The following is a 22,703-nucleotide window of genomic DNA, read 5'->3' on the forward strand; positions in this document are numbered from 1 at the left end:
CAACCCTGGACTCAGGGTTACTATTGAACCGCCGTAGCTATACATCATATTATGTAATGTATGTTTGTCCGTAGGTATGGAGTGGGAAGGGCCGCCCAAGCAAGGCTTGTACGACCCCCAGAACGAGCACGAGGCGTGTGGCGTTGGCTTTGTTGTTGCTATCGACGGGAAACGTACTCATAAAGTAAGTAATCGAAGGTTGACTGGAAGAGATTGCCAGTTTTGCGATAAGACCGTCTGTTGCGTGCTTCATATCTCTTATGCGATGTTTCTGTGTCGCTATGTATCTCTGTACAGCTTTTTTTTTTAACACAACATTACACCATTCCTGTATTCCCAAAGGGGCAAGCAGAGGCAGTGCGGGGAGATAGAATTATTGTGTATTTCGTTGTTTTTTTTAAATTTACGCCCTTATCGGGGGCTGAGCCGCAAATTAATTGAATTCAATGAAACTTGTTAGTTAAATAAAATAATTGCAAAAAAAAGATTGAAGAATAATACTAAGTATAGAACGGACACTCTCCGCTCCGCACCTATTCGTATCGGTGCCGAACTAGATTTGCCTCACCCCCAGCTGGTCTCACTACTTATAAAAAATACGTTACGTCGTATTATTCTTTATTCTATGACTAGTCTAAATGGCACGCCCATGAGAACGCGCGCGTACCATCTGTCTCTCTCGCACTTACGTGTTATTAAGCATGCGGTAAGAACGAGATTTTTGTATGCAGTGTCCCTGCTGTGATCATAGAATAATGAGCGACTTTCCTCAAAAAAAATATAGATGGCGATGTACTGAGTTGCCTTCGTAGCCTTCTAATTTCACGGATAACAGACATTATGCACATTTTATCTTTGTTTTTGTGTACATAATGATGACGCTTGTTATTACACCCAGGCACAACACATCTTCCACCCATTATTATACTGATCAAAATAAAGAGAAGCGATTTAGGTAGCAACATAATTCTATACCATATCTGATCCAAATATGCCTCTGCCATTGCATTATATTTTTGAATAAATATGTACCCGAAAAATAGGTAATAATCACGTTAAATTTGTACAACGCCATCTATATTGTTTTTGGGAAACGTGGCCTGGAAAGTCCCTCATTCCTACACATTCATTCATTCATCATTCAATTCAAAAAAATCAAATAATTAAAATAATTATTTTAAAAAAAATTTAAAAAAATAATTAATAAAATAAATAAATTAATAATTAAATAAATTAATAATTAAATAAATTAATAATTAAATAAATTAATAATTAAATAAATTAATAATTAAATTAATAAATAATTAAATTAATTATTTAATTTAATTAATTAAATAAAATTATTCATTCTTTTTTTCATTCAGTTCATTTCTTATACAGTATTAGATGTTATCCTCTATTATGATTGTTAACTGTTGTGTTCGTCTTTTAAATAAATAAATAATTCCTAACAGAGGTTTAGGTATTGCTTGTGCATGACACGATAATTTCGTCGCTAATCAGCAACTCGCTTGTCATTGGAAGTATCGTGAACGGTAAATTGAGGGTAAATTAGTATGTTAAAGTATTAAAGTATTGTTGCACTCCAACCGCTTTTAGCCACTTGATTTGGAAGTGCTAATCAATTTTAACTACCAAACCGACTTGGAATTCAATAAAACCGGCTCGTGTATCAGTTTAGCTCAATTTCTAGGCTAAATTGTGTTATTTTATTTGCGAAATTGTATAGACACGAAAATTATGCGCCAGGCATTTTTTTTTCAATCCCACAAAGGGATTTTGTCATAAACATACTTTTTATAAACTTATAGGTACTCATAGACATTGCTTTTTTCGAGCTTACGCTATATTACTAATAAGTACTTAGTCGTAGGTAACTTACACATAACATAAAATAAGCTCACGACTATATCCCAATTGGGGTAGTCAGAGGTACATCCATCGCAAGATATACCCTAAAATTTATTATTAGGCCAACAATGATGCTGATTCCAGTACAAACCACCTAATTTTATTTTAAGTTATACCTGTTATTTTCTTGTCCGCCGAAAAGGAAAGGGACGGGTAATCGACAACTTCATAAAATTTATGGAACACAAGGCAGAAGTTTAAAAAATACCTTCCAAAATGTTATATTGGCCAATAACCCTACAGAATTAAGTTGACAGCACACGTAATATGGATTACATATAAGCGAAGTCTCTATTTTATTGGCCCGGGTTATTCATTCATTTTAAAATTAGAGTGGTCAATCATCCGTCCCTTTCCTTTTCGGCGGATAAGAAAATGACAGGTATATTTAAAATAAAATTAGGAGGTGTCTGCAGGATTCGGGGCCACTGTTATCAATTTTGAAACATGTGACTTACGTATTACCAGTAATTATCATGTCTACACATACGTAATGTATGTACAAACGTAGTAACGAAATGAAAAGATACGTATATAAAACTAGCAGTTAATATACAGGGTGCTAGGTGATATTAACTTAGAATCATGGTCTGAATCATCCCTCTCAGTATTTGTTACGACGTCACTAACATTCTGTATCTGCACATACGTAGTAACGAAATGAAAAGATGTACTATACATATAAAACTGGCAGTTAATAAATACTGTAACCTCGTTGCGTCTGGCTAAGTTATAGTAAGTTCTGTCTAAAGTAGCAATTTGGCTGCATTTCAAACGGTTACGCGTTCTCAGTACTCCCATGTACTTGGCACCAACTTTTATTGCATATTTTAATGTGACAAGCATTCAAAATCAAAAATATCTTTATTCAGTAGGTAACATAGTTACACTTTGAATCGTCAATTTTTACATAACGAACGTCTCATCCGCCTAAAACTACTGCAGCTTCTCACAACCTGTATAGCCGGGGAAAAGAAGCTGCAAGAAAAACCTCGGCACAGAACCCTATACGTTTAAAAAAAAATGTTGTACAATTGAGTAATTTAGCTGCCTAATATCAGTTCTCACACAGTTAATCCCATGCATTGTACTTTTGTGTACCTATGGTATAACATTTGAAGACCTTGGAGAGGGCATTTTTGAAAAATATTCAGATTAGGATTTTGTTAACAAAACCTCACAATAGACAGGCTAGTTTCAAACCTGGTAAAAATGTGTGGTCTCCATTTTTATCTGATATTAATTGAAAGAAACGGAGGCCGGGTACCCGGCAAAAGTAGGATCTGGTGCATCACTAGTTATTATCACGTAAAGGCTATTCATGAAGGAAGTCAGTTATTCATATCTCTTCAAATTATACTCTCTCTTCAGTTTACACTTCAATTTGCCGCAATTCCGGTCTGAATAGCTCTGATGAATGAATGAGAAATATACCGCGGTGTCTAATAAAAACATTCGCTCTTGATAATAGACTTCTTACCATCTGTCTCTTATAAAAAAAATACTTGGTGACCAATCAATGTTTTTTTCCTAGTCTGTGACATGGCTCATATGGGCAAAGGCCTTATTTTTCTCCTTCCACATATCTATCCTGTACAATCATGAGCGTAGTTGAACGTTGAGCTAACGACGAAGGTCCCGGGTTCGAATCTCGGTGGGGACTGTCCGAAAGTAAGATGATCCGTGCTTCGGAGGGCACGTTAAGCCTGCAAGCAAGTAACTCTGATACCAGAGTTGATGAGGTCGATCATTCGTCTCACATTACACATGAGAGAAGAAGCAGAAAGATCTACCTATTCGTATTATGTAAGCTCATAATAGTTTTAATAAAATTGACAGTTGTCTATAAATGCACGACAAATCTGACTTAGATATGAGATTTTTAACGAGGAGCACCCGGTACCAGACTTCCACTTACAAACAATGAGTTATCAACTTATCTTTTCACTAACACAGTTGACTCGACCATTATAGACGGCGATACGGCTCACACCTATCACTTTAGTCTAACAGAAAGCTCGGTGAGATGTGACTGACTGTGCATTTTGAACAAATTCCTATACATACATAAACTCACGCCTATTTCCCACCGGGGTAAGCAGACACTATAGAATTCCATTTGCTTCGATCCTGACACGCTTCGTCCACATTCATCAATCCACGCCGGTTCAGAATAGATAATACTAAACCTTTTCTAAGGACAACTCCAATTTTTTAATGTAAGTCCTTCTAGGTAGGTTTTAAAATTCTATACTCTTATACCTAGTTGTGTTAAGTGTAATACAGCTTGTATTACATTCTGAAAACCAATTTCCGTCTTATAACTTTCCGAAACCGTGGGCGGGAAGTGTGTGGGTCGCGTATTAAATCGAGCTTTCAGTGCAACTTTATCGACCGCCCACGTATTATGATTGACATTTTTTTTTTTTTTTGACGTGACTTATTGTAGATTTGCCGCAGATGGCATTAACTACTTGGCCGGACAAATGGGGAGCGCTGAAGGCTCTCACCCGGTACAACGTTTAAGACAACAGGCCTGAGGGTGCCCAGTTGGGCGCGAACCTCGGCTCAGGGCGTCGTCTGAGAGGAAAAATATTTGAAAGAATTAATCGACCCTAGTGGGTCGATAGCGATAAGCGCTGAATGAGGGAAGATTGACAAAAGGTTGACATTTGTTTGTGTAATAACTGGGGTTGGATAACAGTCTTTGCTATTCGACTGAGTAGAGATAAACGTAACAGTATGAATAGCCTAACAGAAAGCTCGGTTGTGTGGGAACTTAGTTCATCTTGCGATGGATGTACCTCTGACCACCCCAATTGGGATACAGTCGTGAGATTATGTCATGTTCTATAATGACTTATGTACGTATCACTGCTTGGGACATGCTTCCCCTTAATCAAGGAGCGTCGTTACGACAAAACATAATTATAGAAATAACACTTAGGCATGATGTGATGTGATGATTTTCTTTGAATAAATTTTAATTCCACTTGATATTAACTTAACAGCATCCGTGGTTTAGTGGTTAGAGCGTTAGGCTCACGATCTGGAGGTCCGGGTTCGATTCCCGATGGGGACATTGTCGAAATCACTTTGTGAAACTGTCCTTTGTTTGGTAAGGACTTTTCAGGCTTGAATCACCCGATTGTCCGAAAAAGTAAGATGATTCCGTGCTTCCGAGGGCACGTTAAGCCGTTGGTCCCGGCTATTAGCCGTAAAAACACCTCCACCAACCCGCAGTGGAGCAGCGTGGTGGAGTATGCTCCATACCCCCTCCGGTTGATTGAGGGGAGGCCTGTGCCCAGCAGTGGGACGTATATAGGCAGTTAATGTTATGTATGATATTAACTCAGAATCATGGTCTGAATTAACCCTCAAAGTTTTCGTTACGATGTCACTAACACCCTGTATTTGTTACTGTGGTGTCCCTGTAAACGTTTCTTTTTTTCTAAATGGAAACCACGTAGTGCTGTGTGTTGTAACGTGTGCATATCCTGCGCAGATCGTCCGCGATGCCGAGGTGCTGGCGAAGCGCATGGAGCACCGCGGCGCGTGCGCGTGCGACAACGACACCGGCGACGGCGCAGGCGTGCTGACCGCCATCCCTCACCACTTCTACTGCGCTCAGCTTAGGTGAGTCCATTAATTTTAAGAAAGTTCCGCGTTTGATAGGCATGTGCTAGATAGGCTTCTTTAAAAAAAAAAACCTAGACCTGTCTATACTATATCCTACAGTATATCCCTAGCATCACTGTGCGTGATTTGGAATTCGCTTATCGCGTTCGGAACGCAAATGGATAATGCTGATAAATTATAGCATTTCAACATCCCAATTATTTAATTGTCGGGATTGAACAATGTTGATGGTTAAATAAATAAATAAAATAAATAAATAATCATTTATTTCGGAATCATAATCTTCCATAGTTTGTTAGTATTGACAAAGAAAAATTACTTATATATCTAGTGTTAGTAAAGCATGTCGTTTATTTTACATTATAAATAAGACTTTGTAATATTATATTGTATCACCTCATTCATCAGCCCTATTAAGAAACAATGATTTGAAAACAAGAATAACTTACAAGTTAAGTTAGTTAGTTAAGTTTTATTTAAGTAATGTAAGTCCCAAACGCATCGCGTGAAAGCAAGCGTTTTGTACAGCAGCTATTCCTAAAGTTGTAGGTTCCGCGAAACCTACGACTTCCGTAGATAAGTCACCAGTTTTAAGTTTTACATATTGATTACAGTACCGTTGATTTGTAATGACATTTTGATAAGAGCTTCCGTCTTCCACTCTTCTCGACTCTGCCACACCCCGGACACTTCATACAAAACACCTCGTTTTACACATTGAATGTGTTCCTCTAGTTATTAAATAACGTGTAATGTTCATTGATTTAAAAGATGTGCTGCTGTTGCAGTTTCTTGTCATTTCTTCTCCTCAGCCATAACACCTTGCGAAATGACGTAAATTCAAAAATGTTACATTGACCTTCAACAAGTTTATCCATGATAATTACGTTGAATAAAAGATTCTGATTTCTGATTTACACAGACACTACACATTGACGTTATAGTATACGCGCATCTGTATGTGTGACGTCTGACGCTCATATAATAGGGTAGTTTCCAACTAGTGAAATCAGATACTTTTTACTAAACGTCAAAACACGAAATTACTATGGATTTTGTATGAAAAAGCAACCTGTGACGTCATAGAAGTCGCACCTATTATTACTTACAGTTTTCATTGTTAAAATTCATAAATAAGTTAAATAGAAAAAAGAAAACGTTTTTTTGTCACCTTTATTTAGTTATCAGAATTTCATAATTTATCTTTCACCTAGGAGAGTACACAATTGAAGACTAAAGTAAGACTGAGGGGGATGAGGTAAACCTAGCTTAGATAATTTTGGGGAGCGGAGAGTTGCCGTTCTATACGTAGTCTTATTCCTTATTCTATGACAAGAGTGGAAGAATGAAGGGGAGTCCTTTGCTTAGCGGTGAGATCAAGTAGGCTATATAAAAGAAGAAAATAAGGGGTTCCATGAAATAAACATATTTGGTGGATGTTCTGTTATATTGATAGTTTGGGAACCCGTGGTCTAGAGGTGGCGTGCACTACACCTGCAATAAAATGCTAATGAGGTTGCCATGAGTTTCATTATAGTTTTCGTATAAATAGAGCATTGCTGGAACGGTTCATGGGTGCCGTAGGGCGGGCGGTGAACTGTTGTTTACATACTTATACCTATATACTCACTCGTATTAAAACGACTCAATTTCGACAACAACAAACAACAGCTAAACAATAACTATACAAACAACAACAGTCAACTTTTGGGGGGGGGGGGAGGACATTGTTAATTATAATGTATCATAAATCATAAAAATAGAGCCGCGGTAGCCCATTCGGAAAAACGCCCGACTCTCACGAGTAGCAAGTTCGAATCCAGCATGGTCCTAACTAAACCAAGATTTTCAAAATTTCTTTCGAATTCATGAGCAGATAGTTCATACTTCAACTTTGCACTCCACTCGTCCACAAACTTAACACACGGAGCTCAGCGATAGTATATTAAAAGGTCGCCAAAAACTCAAATATCGACTATCATACAAGGAGATCTTATCAAAGGAAAGCTAAAAATATTACTATGATCGGCATTTATCAAAAAAAATACTTTTGTTTTAGTTAGTATCTTACGAAAAGTATATACACTGCCGGTAAAGTGGCTATGGAATTTGAGAAGCAGTAGAGCTATCGTAGTTATCTGTTTGCAGGAGTAGTAAAAGAGAGTGGGGTTCTCATACAAAATGCGCGTTAGGGCCTCACCAACCTCTTTCTTCTATTAAGTGTCTGAAACAATTAAAAAAATGAGTAAAAATGTCCTCTCTGTAGTCCTCATCGTTCTTGTTTTCCCAAAACTTCCCCAACTAATCAGTTGTTTTTCATCCAAAATTGCTAAAAATACCCCTATCTGGAAAGATCTAACGTCCAAAATACTAAACGACCAATCCATTTAATCTAACAATAACTAAAATTTACTTGCTGCACCGCAATAAAGTCCAAATTATGGGTATTACACAATTTTATTTGTATATTGGCTTTAGGCCAAGTTTAGACTACTATCGGTACTAGTAGCGGTACATTTGGCTGAATGCCAACTTTGCTGAAAATCGATAGAAACTGGAACGAAGCTGGAAGGGCAAGGCTGAGTGTAACGGAACGTTGCGAACTGTCACCGCGCGGTGTTGTACGGTCACGAGCATTAATATGTACCTATACACTTTGATACCATGTCACATTAACTTTTTTGACAAATTAAACTGTAAGTCTCACTAAATCTCAAATATGATAGTGCGACAGGATTCTAAAGTGGGTACATGATATTGCTCATGACTGTACCTATGTATGGTTATAGTCATAGAATAAAGAATACTACATACAGAATAGTAACTCTCCATAAATATATACGTCCCACTGCTGGGCACAGGTCTCCACTTAACTCTCCGCCCGCACCAATTCGAAACTAGATTTACCTCACATCTTCTTCTATCGTGTGGGTTGTGAGGTGAATTAGCAACCTCATCAACCCTGGTGTCAGGGTTATTATTGAGCCGCCAAAGGCCCCTGACATGGCTCATGTAACGATTACTCACATCAGTAAGTAGTAACCGCGACCACCGACATAACGTGCCTTCCGAAGCACGAATCATCTTACTTTCAGACAATAAGGTGATCAGCCTGTGATGTCCTAACCAAATTAGAGACGATAAAGTGATTTTTGCGATATGTCCCCACCGGGATCCGGAACCGGGTTACTTAAGATGTTCATTTAACAAATAAAACGTAAATAAACCAAATTTATGTATGATATTAAAGTATCATGGAGGATGCCACACCGAAAAGAGCGTGGCTCTTAAATTAGTGATGATGATGTATGATATTATTATTATGTTACTATCTAGAAGTGGCCGGTGTCGTTGGTCCCGGCTGCATTAGCAGTCGTTAATAACCACCAATCCGCACTGGACCCGCGTGATGGTTTAAGGCCCGATCTCTCTATCCATCCATAGGGAAGGCCCGTGCCCCAGCAGTGGGGACATTAATGGGTTGATGATCTAGAAGTAAAATAGTAAAATAATCAAAATTTAGAAACTCACGCTATAAAAAATCTCTCTTGCCAAAAAGCTTGTGCATAAGAACTAAACCTGACGTTTCGGCCTCGACGCTCCCCATTTGTTCGGCCAAGTTAATGGCACAATAAGTCAGATGAAAAAAAAGGCCTTTCACCTTATTGACCTAAGCTTCTACATACATACATACATAAACTCACGCCCGTAATCCCAAATGGGGTGGGCAGAGCCACAAGTAATCAAAGACAACTTGCAGCCACTGTTGATACGAAGTCCTAAGATGGATATGATGAACCTTATGGTGATAAGGGATCAACCTATCGCCCATAATATTAGTCCATCATGTTAGAGGACGCAATCCCTCTGTCGGTTTCCTAAGCTTCTATTACAAGATAAACTACTTAGCCGAATGATACAACGTGTGTGGATGGATAAATATTTGATGAAGCTTGGCTTGGCGAACTTACATGATTATGTATGAGAAATAGATGATAATTCCCAAGATTGACTAGGACTTCAGATCAGCCTACTTAGCCCAGTCAATCCCCACAGTTCTGTGTTTGTAATAGTTTAGGTAGGCCAGATCTTTAATATTCGCCGTAAACATTTATTAACATATGGAAAATTATGGGTGATTGCTTACCTTTGAAGAATTGCCAAGCTGAAGTGGCAGTGGGCAGGACACATAGCGAGGAGAACCGATGGCCGTTGGGGTGGAAAGGTTCTCGAATGTCGACCACGTGTCGGATGACGCTCAGTGGGTAGGCCCGCTACAAGGTGGACCGACGATCTGGTGAAGGTCTCGGGAAGCCGCTGGATGCGGGCAGCGCAGGACCGATCGTCGTGGAGATCCTTGGGGAGGCCTATGCCCAGCAGTGGGCGTCGTACGGCTGATAATGATGATGATGCTTACTTTTATTGAGTTACAGTTGAGTTTGCTAGGTGTAGGTATGAGGTTAGAAATACACAAATACTTACGGGGTAGAAGTCCGTATAATCTGTATACTCCACACAATAAATAGCAGAAATACACAGAATGCACACACAATGCACAGAGAAAGAAGTATAACAGTAACGGAAATATAGGCAAAGCGTAGCACTAACACAAGAGAACGGCACAGAAGATAAAGCGAAAATTAACAGCGTAGCACTTGGTACGGTCACGAGTACTAATATGTATACATTTTGAAACCATGTCACATTAACTTTTTTGACATTTTAAACCGTAAGTCTCATTAAATGTCAAATATGATAGTGCGACAGGGTTCTAAAGTGCGTACTTGATATTGCTCATGACTGTACACTTGGTAGCTACAAAAATAAAAAAATACCCTGAGGAGGTGCGTAAATTATGCACGACAAGTAAGCGAGACATGCCCGGAGATTGACAATAACCGCAATGCGGATTTTTCGGATCTAGAAGTACCCATGTGCCGTAAAACAAATCGGGGACTAAGAAAATACAGGAAATGAAGAACAAACTTACACAGGCTGGCCCAGAAGTTCAGGTTCAATATGAAAAATTTGATAGAGGGGCTCGTTAGCTATATTTTTAACTTTTTTATCTATGATTTGACTATTTTTATTTTTTCCCCTTTTTTTAGGAACAGTTATGAAGTAAAATAAAATTAAGAAAGAGATAGCGACAAAATGATGATTTCTGAAGTAAGGTAGAAAATCTAGAAAAAGATACGAAATGGGTCATATCTCCTAAACCGTAAATATTCGCTGAATATACATGGGGGTGGTTCTGGTAGCCAATGAGCCAATCTATCTAATTTTGAACCTGAACTTCTGGGCCACCCTGTATATTACATGACCTTACTAACTCACTTGTTTTGTAAACAGAAGGAAACACCTTTCGGAATAGCCAATCAGAATGCCTGAAAGGCCTTTTTACCCGACTGCGGCGAAAAGGAGGCCAATCTGTCCTAAGAGTTTGCTATCTACCACGGCTATCTTCTATACATCACTATACTGAAGAATTTCAGAGAAATATAGATTTTCTTGTTCCGAAATCGGGTTTTGGTTTTAAACCTTATATTTTTTGGATAATTAAGGTTGATATTTATAAGCTAGGTGATCTTGCGATGGATGCACCTCTGTTTACCAAAATTGCGATATATTCGTGAACTTATGACACCTATGTCAAGAAGAAGAAGAAGAAGTGTGTCAGGATGGAATCAAATGGAATTCTATAGTCTTTGCTTACCCCGGTGGGAAATAGGCGTGAGTTTATGTATGTATGTATGTTACCTATCATCATCATCAGCCCATTAACGTCCCCACTGCTGGAGCACGGGCCTTCCCTATGGATGGATAGAGAGATCGGGCCTTAAACCACCACGCGGGCCCAGTGCGGATTGGTGGTTATTAACGACTGCTAATGCAGCCGGGACCAACGGCTTAACGTGCCTTCCGAAGCACGGAGGAGCTCGAAATGAAAACTTTTTTTTTGTGGTAACCCATCCAATGACCGGCCTTTGCGAAAGTCGCTTAACTTCAACAATCGCAGACCGAGCGCGTTAACCGCTGCGCCACCGAGCTCCTCGGGGTGATGTTACCTATGTTGTGTTATATTTATAAATTGTTTCGGGTCCCTATTTTTATCTACCGTTCCGAAGTGGAGCAGCGTGGTGGAGCATACTCCGTCGCCCATCGCAGCAATACGATGTTTACAGGATTATCATGTTATGCAATATTATTATGTTATGATGAAAATGACCCAGCACTTGTGTTATCTCATATCAAATACTTAGCTCAACTATATGCACTAATAAACACTATAAATTCCTTATCAGAATACCTTTAATGCATAAAATGAATATTTATTTACCTGTTTTCCGTGTTATCAACTAGGTAATACATTTTAGATACATTATATGTAGGTATCTACCACTTCTTAGGTACGTACCACTAATAAATATTAATTGACATGCGTGTTCTATTCTCAATCAATTAGTATAAGACCTAACAAACGTTCAGGTCAATTATTACATTATTATTAGACAAAAAATAAATAAATAAAATAAAAAGATAGACGTGGTCGTATGCCAAAGTAGTGCCCAGTCCTTGTGCCTCGCTTTGCTCGTCTTGGCGGAGACACTCCTGCGCCCCCATATCTTAGAAATCCTACGTTTACAATTAAAACATACAAAGTTATTAAAGGTACATTTAATCATGTAATCAAAACAGGAAAATTTCAAATTGAGCGTAGGAGGAAACTCCAGCAAACCTCAAAACTTCATCTAAGTCTTAAAATAACTTTAATTAAAAATAAATAAAGGTAAAATCAACACCAATCTCTGCAGTGCGCACGCGAGAAAACACCTTATAGCTTAAACCATTTTATTCGACTTCATCCCTACCTTAAGGGAACATATTTCTTTATGTAATGCTTGCTTACATTTATTTATTTATTTATGTGGAGAACAAACAGATATAGACTTAAAAACTAAATACAATTATTTGCGTTGTAATGTTTAGAGTATGAAGCCTACATCCTTAACATTCTCACTGAGACACTTATAATGTAATATAACAACTGCTGCTCAATTTACGGACGGACCACTTGGTGACAGGCCATTAGCCTATCGCCCAAGTACCCAATAAAGGAAAAAAAAAGAATAAAGTAATAGAATCACACACACATCACCAGCCCATTAACGTCCCCACTGCTGGGGCACGGGCCTTCCCTATGGATGGATAGGGAGATCGGGCCTTAAACCACCACGCGGGCCCAGTGCGGATTGGTAGTTATTAACGACTGCTAATGCAGCCGGGACCAACGGCTTAACGTGCCTTCCGAAACACGGAGGAGCTCGAGATGAAAACTTTTTTTTTTTTGTGGTCACCCATCCTATGACCGGCCTTTGCGAAAGTTGCTTAACTTGTTGTTATTAGAATATAAACTAAAATTTTGTTGATGTGTGTGTGCGCATATGTGTGCATTGGTGTGGTTGACATGTGTGCATTGGTGTTGTGTACATTGCCAATAATATAATTGCTTTCAACGTCCTTTCAATCTTTTTAGGTACCACGTGATATCAATTATCTATGATCCAAACATGAATTCTAATCAAAATCAAATCAAGTTATTTGCGAGAACACGTAGAATAAAAAGGTGGTAAAGTAATTCAAATAACAATGCTGTGATGTGTTCGACCTGCATGCAGGCGCAAATATACATAAATAATAAATAAAGAATTGGTATTGAAAAGAAAATTATTGAAAATTATACTTATTATTAAAAAATACAAAATTTAATTATTTTTATGTTAAAAATATTCCTTCAAATTATAATAACATTTGTTCATAAACCATCAAACTCAATGTCATTTTCTTATCCGCCGAAATGGAAAGGGACGGATGATTGACAGCTCTTAATTTTAGGAAGAATGAGTAAATGAACGAATAACCCGGGCGAATCGAAAAGGTATCTCGCTGGTATGCAAACCGTTTGACGTGCGCTGTCAACATAATTCTGTCGGGTTATTGTCCAATGTAAAACTTTTAGACGGTTGTTTTAGATTTGTGCTTAAAATTTTCGAGTATTACAAAAATTTTATGCTTGTCGATTACCCGTCCCTTGCCTTTTCGGCGAATAAGAAAATGACAGATATAACTTAAAATAATATGAGATGGTGTTTACAGGAATTAGCATCAGTATGTCTCTTCGCAATAGACTGTTCTTATTTTTTTTTGCTACCACACGCGCCATGTTAGAGCGCAAATAATATAGTTGATAGTAAAGAGCCGTCTTCCGTCCTAATATTTAATGTACCAAGTCGCTATTGCGCCTGTGCAACTACGCAGTTGGTTGTGATTTATTCAATCTTGTTGACAATATTCAATGTTGCTATGTACCCTACGCGATGTTCAAAACATCAGCTGATTCGTGACGTATTACGGGAGTAGGTGTGTCTTCTCTTCATTGATTGATTGATGCCTCCTTTTATGATTCCAATGTGTAAATAATTGGTTGTTATGAGTAGTATGGGTCTGCAGCGCCTGCGGCACGGGTTCCGTGCGCGATAGCCAAGCTGTACGACGTTTACACACGTCTATATTAAGATTCAGAATCGGCTTAGGTTCTTTTTTAGGTTTATGATGCGGGTAAATGTGGTAGAGTTAGAAGAGGACCTAGGAGTACAGTCATGAGCAATATAATGTTCCCACTTTAGGACTCTGTCGCACTAACATATTTGACATTTAGTGAGACTTACAGTTCAATTTGTCAAAAAAGTTAATGTGACATGGTACCAAAGTGTATACATATTAATCTTTCGAACGCCGGAACGCGGATCTCGACCAGACACAATGTAAAATCTATTGTGTCTGGTATCTCGGCATATGAGAGGTTAATACCTCGATACATACATACCTCGATCAGATTCAAGATGTTTTAAAGAAAGTAAAATTCAAGATCTTTTCCTGAGATAATCTTTTCACGTTTCACGCATACGTGTTAGTGATATCGTAACGAATACTGAGGGGGATGACTCAAAACATGATTCTGAGTTGAATCAAGTCGAATTTCCTGTCGGAAAAATCATGTATTTTTAAATTATTTTCATTTCCATACTTTTGCGACGGAACATTCCACTTGATATTAACTCAGAATCATGAATGTGAATCATCCCCATTAGTATTCGTTACGATGTCACTAACACCCTGTATATGTGATAGGTACAGTCACTTTGGTTCCGTGGTTCACCGACTTCCCAAATGGGCAACGCCGGTTTGAAGCCCGGTACCAGACTTGCACCAATGAGATTTTATTTGAAGTGCAGTTTTCACTAACATAGTCGCCTCCATCTTGTAAATAGACGGTGATACGTCTCACCTATCACGTTGATCTAACAGAGAGCTCGATGAGGTGCGGGTACTTAGTTTATGTATGATGTATGTACCTCTATCCTAAAAATGGTATGTATATGGTATTATGGCTGAGTTCGTGACTCGCTTATGAAACGACAGCTGTAACGAGGCGCGAGGACATAAAATTTTCATATGTAGAGCATTTATGCTGTATACACAATTTACGTAGGTATATAAATCATGTACGGTCACGAGCATTAATATGTATACACTTTGGTACCATGTCGCATTAACTTTTTTGACAAATTGAACTGTAAGTCTCACTAAATGTCAAATATGTTAGTGCGACAGAGTCCTAAAGTGAGTACATTATATTGCTCATGACTGTATATGAACAATATAGGTCGAGCCTGTAATTCGTGCGGCTTTTTGGTTATAATCAACATGATTGGAATGGGAATAAAGAATAAAATTGAATGTTTACTAGTCTGCAGCATGTTTACTAGGTCTAGTGGTTAGAGCGTTATGCTCACGATCTGGAGGTAAACTTAAAACAATGCACATTAAGTCACGTCAAAAAAAGCGAATAGAAGAAGAAGAAACTATTTTAGCATTGTTTATATCAACGTATCGAATGTAAATAGAAATAGTGACTAGACAATCTCGTCGGCACTTCATACTCATTATCACAGTTGAAGGTCGTATTACTTAGTAGATAGCGCTCGACTAGATAGAAATATCGTTCTTGTAATATCGATAGAGGATGAATGCGGTTGTTTGGAAATTTTCCCACGTTTAGTGTGTTTTAGTTTACACACTGTTGTCATTCTTAACACTTGTGCAGAACAATTGAATGTTACTATTATCTAGACTACGCTCTTGTCGGTATAGCATTCTCTATGCTACTTTTTTTAGGGACAAATAGGGCAGTCTTGCTTTTCCGCAGTACTCTGTCTGGCGCGAGTGGGATGGCGCCCAGAGTAATCTATTTCAAAGCCGTACTAGGACTCCTGTCCTCCGCCTCTGAATAGTGCTGACAGTTACTGCTGCCCTCTGTCAGGTTCCAGGTTACAGTTCCTGCGACTTGTCCCTTTAAAAACGTCAATACGCAATAATAATTATAATAATTTCCATTGTATTAAAGAAATTGTTCAGATTGTGTACGTCTGTTGTATATTAAGGTTTAAGCTAAGTTTACAACTACGGGTTCCTGGAGATGTTTGGGCTAGTAGCTCGCCACCAACGGCTTAACGTGCCTTCTGAAGCACGGAATCATACTTAATCGGTCAATCAGGTGATTCAGCATGCAATGTCCTAGCCGAACAAAGAAGAGTCTCAAAAAGTGATGTCGACGATGTCCCCATCGGGAGTCGAACCTAGATCTCCAGACGGGTGAGCCTAACGTTCACTCACTAGACCACGGAGGCTAAATAAACAATTTTGAATAAGAAACTAAGCACATTTAATTGTTAGTTTATAGTACTTGACTCAGTTTAGATGACGTAAAATAGGTATAATTTAGGCTTCATAGTAAAAGTGGGTTAATCCTACGTCTGGGACATTCTCATTATAAGCGCGCGTAATAAAATGTTATAATGTTTTATCAGTAATTATAATTAAGTATATCAGCACTTAATTATGTATTACACTGTAAAATGACATTGATAATGATGCATCTCCATTTGAAAAGTGCACTTTGATATATGAGGCAGTGAGCAAACATTATAATAGATAACAAAACATTTCCATTCGTGATAAAATATATTTTTTTTATCATAAGATATGGCACTTTCGTTAGATGTGTCCTGATAATTTCAACACAGCATTACAAATTCAAAAGAAAAGAAAACAGCCTATATGCGTCCCTCTGCTGAGCCTCCCCTCAATTAATCGGAGCGGGTATGGAGCATACTCCACCACGCTGCTTCACTGCGGGTTGATGGAGGAGGCAATTTTTTTTTGACGTGACTTATTGTAGATTTGCCGCAGATGGCATTAACTACTTGGCCGGACAAATGGGGAGCGCTGAAGGCTCTCACCCGGTACAACGTTTAAGACAACAGGCCTGAGGGTGCCCAGTTGGGCGCGGAGGCTAAATAAACTAATGCTTTTAGAAGAAATACAAAGTCCGTGAAATATGTGTCGTCCTTTTATACTAATTCAAGGTTAAACGTGTACAAATATGATTTATTTGAAGTTATTTGTTGTACACGTGGTGACAAAAATAGTTCGTACAATAAATTGGTGTTGTTGTAGTGAGCAACTAACAACAACATAACAAGCTCAGGGTAGTCAGAGGTACATCCATCGCAAGATGAACTAATTACCCACTCCTAGCCCAGCTTTCTGTTAGGCGCTGTCTCCACGAGCGAGAGAATCGCAGCGATATTATCGTCATGCCACGTATTTCTATACACTCTCTATGGAACCGTCTCCGATATTATCGCCGCGATGCGACGAGTGACAACGAGCGCGCGAAACGTCATTACATCGTCGCTAGCCCGCCGCGACTAGCAGCGAGCCCGCCGCGCGCTCGCGCACCGGACCCGGCGCTCTCGCGACGAGCGCGCAGCGGGCGCGCTGTCAAACGCAGTGTCATTTCAGCGTTGCCTGTCGTTAACGACGCTGCGATTCCGTTACGAGTCGCCGCGGAAACGCTGTGATTCCGTTACGATACGCGGCGGAATTATCGCTCGTTCGTGGAGATTATCCGACGATATAAGGGCGGACTCGTCGCGATTCTCTCGCTCGTGGAGACAGCGCCTTAGACTAACGTGATAGATGGTAAGTAACTAAGTAGTTGTGTTGATTTCTGTAATTAAACCTTGTCATTCGGCCAAGTTTCTTTTTCAATTTTTACTTTCCTAGGTAGAGCCATTTGACGTCCAAAAACAATCTACGTACTGACTTTAGGTATTTTTGACACAGACTATACAAAAGCATTCAAAATATAGCAAGTAGCTACTTTATGAACTGGATGTCTGGAACTGACAAGACTACTCTGTGACTTTATAATAATTATAAAAGTAAGTAATATTTCATAAAACTTAAGTAAATTAAGAAACACATAGTCGTTCCCACCGGGGTAAGCAGAGGAATTCCATTTGCTTCGGTCCTGGCACACTTCTCTTGCTCCAACCTCATCCCGGTGGAAAATAAGCGTGAGATTAAATATGTACTTATGTACGTACGTTTGGCTTACCCGTCACCTCGTGTAACGTCAGACGTCTATACGATTGAAGACTAAGTAAGACCGAGGGGGTGAGGTAAACCTAGCTCAGACGCTGGTGGGGAGCGGATAGTTGCCGTTCTATACGTAGTATGGTTCCTTATTCTATGGTTTTGGTTAAAAATAATCGACGTTCAACAGTAAGTAGGCGAGTACACATAGTTTGTCTGAATGAAAGCAATTAGTTAGGTATTTCTCTTTGAAAAGCGGTCGTGACGTACTCACTACGGTTCGCTATAGAACCTAATTAGTGACGGTGGCGCAGATTTAAGCCGCTTGTACTCTGCCCATTAAATGTGTATAATACCTTTTTATTACCAGTAAGTATTCTAATTAGTATCATGGACACTGAAATATACATCCACATAACCTCAGACACGGCTTTCTCACAGGATGTTTAGTGGTAGTCAGAGGTACATCCATCGCAAGATAAAATAAGTACCCACATCTCACCGAGCTTTCTGTTAGACCAACGTGATTTGATTAGCTTTAATGCCATTTATAATGGTCATCCAACTGTGTCAATGAAGATTTTACAACTCATTGGTGCAAGTACGATACCGGAGTCCGATCCTTCATAACTGTGATACTAAAATAGCATGGCGCGTGCGACCAACGTTCGATTGAAGAAAGAAAACTGTCAAATATCGCACCAATACAAGGACAATTTGATCAGGTGGGGTTTCTCGGATGGCTCGGACTTAAAGTGCAAGTGCGGTATCGTTCCCCAAATGATGGGACATCTTACATCGTGTCCTGCGTGCCCGAACACCTTCACGCAGGAGGGTCTGATGAGCGCTGCAGATAGCGCCACACTTGTTGCCAAGTTTTCGGCCGATACTATTTAGTTTGCCATCGACACGATAAGAAGAGAATATCGCACCGGATTCCGCGGCTACGCATTCGTTGCGAATGGATCTTTACTCTGCGACGCAGTACGCACAAGGTCATATCGATACCTCGCATATATTGTGAATCAATTAAGAAATAAATACTATTTTCATGTTTTTTTAATTTTTGGTTTGGTTTATTTATTTTTGGTTCACCCGAGCAGTTTTTTGGCTGAATAGCTACGGATATAAGTTAGCAAGTATTTTGGTAATAGGACTATGCAATCGGTCTGTAAGAACGGGTTGGCTATTTTAAACGATTATTTTAGACTAGAAGTCTTCTAATAGGAAAATTAACATATCTACAATTTAACATCTATGAACATTTATCTACTTAAGATAAAACAGGTTAAGTAGGTAAGTTATTTCCGTTTGCTATAAGGAACAGCAAATGTACATAATATCGTTTAAGTACCTACCTTATACATGCACACTTATACATAGTATGGTTCTGAATCAAGACGCTTGTTTTTGATATGGCTTCATTGACCAATGAGTATACTAAACCAATTTACTGAGCGCGTTGAATGGAAATTTTAGTATAGTAATTAGAAACGACTATATTGACATTCGCTCACCGCCATATTACAAAACGTGGACTACGATGAATCATTATCTCCCTAGCATTATCCCGTTTCTCACAGGGTACTTTTGGGCAATCGGGTTTCCTAACCAAACTAGGAATCGCAACAAAGTGATTTTTGTGATATGTCCCCATCGGGTTCGAATCCGGGACCTCCGAATCGCGAACGCTCTACCGCCGGAACACGGAGGCCGTTTCTCAGGTGGTGACTTGAGCTGACACTAGCAGCTTCGCTAAAACCAAGGATGAAACGACTTTGCCTTCTCCCTTTTCTTCTCGTGTCTGTCAGACGTTTACAAGCGTAACACTTATCCGGGTTTCAGTTTCCTAGTAAGCCGGCGCAGGCGCAGTTTATAAATGCACGTATTATTCCCCAGTTGTTGACGCGATGCATCATTGTTTGGCTGTCGTGTCCGCGTAGGATCGCATGACATCGATACTTCTAACTGCACGTGACTGCACCTCTGTGACTGGGAAGTGTATTGTGCATAACATAACACAAGCTCAGACTATATCCCAAAATGGGTAGTCAGAGATTGCAAATAGCTATGCATCACCGAGGTTTCTGTTAGATCAACGCGATTATAAATGAGCTGTGGTAGCCCAGTTGGTAGGACGCTGACCTCTCACTTTAAGGTCGCAGGTTCCAATCCAGCACAAGCCTGAACCAATGATTGTCGAATTTGTTTTCGAATTCATGTTTAGATCATAAATGATTAACGGTGAAGGAAAACGTCGTGAGGAAACCCACCTTCCCGAGGAATGCATTTTCGGAGGTATGTGACCTAATCTGTATAGGGTTGGTTTTCCCTTCGCGGGTTGGAAGGTCAGACAGGCAGTCGCTTCTGTAACCGGACCTGTCAAATCTTTAAGTTAGGTAAGCGGACCCTGTGAAAAACGGGATAATGCTAGGGAGATGATGATCTGGGTAAATATGGAGCGAAATGTAGAGTGAAAACTTTCACCTATGAAACTGCACCATGAATGCTCGATACTGTCCTTCTCTAAAAGCAAAAAACAATATAGGTTACGAAAAAAGAATAAAAAAAATTAGCCATAGAGGTCAATGTCTTAGTGGGTGATTAAAAAATACTGATTACGTACGGTTGGCGTAAACATACGCTATACAACTGTGCGTATAATACTTAGTATGTAAACACAGATAAGCACGCGCCGTGTACGTGATATGCACGTTAGTTAGCATCCTTTATCAAGGCTCAGTGGTAACACAATCTTGATACCAGTTCGGCTTAGACATAGGAGGTACGGACTGCAAATAGCTATTGTAACAATATATAGATTATAGCGGTATATTGGTGCTAATTCCTGTAGACATCATCTAATTTTAAGTTACACCCGTCATTTTCTTATCCGCCGAAAAGGAAAAGGACGGGTCTTCTTCTACCGTGTGGGTTGTGAGGTGAATTACCAACCTCATCAACCCTAGTGTCAGGGTTACTATTATATTAAAAAATATACATTCTCCTATAACCCGACAGAATTAAGTTGACAGAACACGTCAAACGGTTTGCATACCAGTGAGATGCCTATATGATTCGTCCGAGTTATTCATCTCAAATTAACAGCTGTCACACATTTAATAAACTGGACGTATCACTATATCCCAATTGGGGTGGTCAGGGGTACATCCATCGCTAGATAAACTAAGTACCCACATTTATATAATTATTATGTGACTTGATGTATTTACTATAACGAACTATAGAGTCAGTCCAAATTTAATGTAATTGTTAATATTTTGAATATTTTTACGTGTGGAATGATCAATGATAAGCTATGGAATTATGTAATGACTATTATGGAATTCTAAAATAAACAATTTTTATTTGTTAATTATTTATTTTATATAATCAAGAGACGTTGTCTAGACCTCTTAGTGTTATCGTTATCTAAAGACCTCCCTAAAACATTATCAGTAATCCTCCCAGGTCTCCTTTGATGATAATCAACAGACCAAACTGTGATAGTCGGACGGATAACACGTGCTAAACTTTATCTATCTCTTTATCTCCCTTTATATCTTGTAGAGGTAAGATAAACGATTGCATGTTAAATGATAATTGTTTTGCAAATATGAATACATTATAAAACATTCTTTAAAGGATTACGATGCAGACTTTAAAAAAAACTTGCCAATAAATCTGTTGATAAAAATGTTTGTAGGTACGAGCATTAATATGTATACACTTTGGTACCGTATCACGTTAACTTTTTTGACTAATTGAACTGTAAGTCTCACTAAATGTCAAATATGTTAGTGCGACAGAGTCCTAAAGTGACAAAAAAAGTGACATTATATTGTTCATGACTGTACTTCAGAAAAAACAAGTGACGAATATTAAGGAACAATTTAAAGCATTATTCGTTGTAATTGAAGGAACTCATGACGTAAACACTCCCGGCGCCAGATCTTGTTGGCAAGCAACTTCGTTATTAAATGAATCGTCACCTATTCTTCACTATCTTTGATTTATAACAAGTTTACGCGGTTATTATCATAATTAAAACACACAATAACGGGTTCTTACCGCGTTGAAATCAGGGATATGAGACTCCCGATATTTCGACACTGTTGCAAGTGCCATGATCACGGGATGACTGTCATCCCTGATTTAAACGCGGTAAGAACCCGTTATTATATGTTTTAATTATTATAACATGCTATTTGTATACCTGATGGACTAATGTTATGGGCGATAGGCTGATCCCTTATCACCATAAGGTTCATCATATCCATCTTTGGACTTCGTATCAACAGTGGCTGCAAGTTGTCTTTGATTACTTGTGGCTCTGCCCACTCCATTAGGGATTACGGGCGTGAGTTTATGTATGTATGTATGTGTATTTGTATACCTATGACTTAAACGATAAAGTCTAACATTACACCTGTATCCCCGAAGGAGTAGATAGAGGTGTTTAGAAAATACACTGCCATCTATTCAAATATATTGCCATCGTGGAAATCAAACGTGATGTACGGTCACGAGCATAATGTGTATACACTTTGGTACCATGTCACATTAACTTTTTTGACAAATTGAACTGTAAGTCTCACTAAATGTCAAATATGTTAGTGCGACAGAGTCCTAAAGTGGGTACATTATAT

General features: G+C 38.9%; 1 protein-coding gene across 1 annotated transcript in view; it reads left to right on the forward strand.

The window, feature by feature from the left end:
* LOC126367002 (uncharacterized) overlaps window positions 1-22,703 on the forward strand; it is a 109,649-nt gene that overhangs the window by 3,790 nt on the left and 83,156 nt on the right. Inside the window, exons 2-3 of the mRNA XM_050010351.1 lie at window positions 75-184; window positions 5,417-5,547. Of these exons, the coding sequence (XP_049866308.1) occupies window positions 77-184; window positions 5,417-5,547 (239 nt within the window). The 5' untranslated portion in view covers window positions 75-76. The remainder of the gene's footprint in view (window positions 1-74; window positions 185-5,416; window positions 5,548-22,703) is intronic.

The sequence above is a fragment of the Pectinophora gossypiella genome, chromosome 5, assembly GCF_024362695.1.
Source record: "Pectinophora gossypiella chromosome 5, ilPecGoss1.1, whole genome shotgun sequence".
NCBI classification, from domain to species: Eukaryota; Metazoa; Arthropoda; class Insecta; order Lepidoptera; family Gelechiidae; genus Pectinophora; species Pectinophora gossypiella.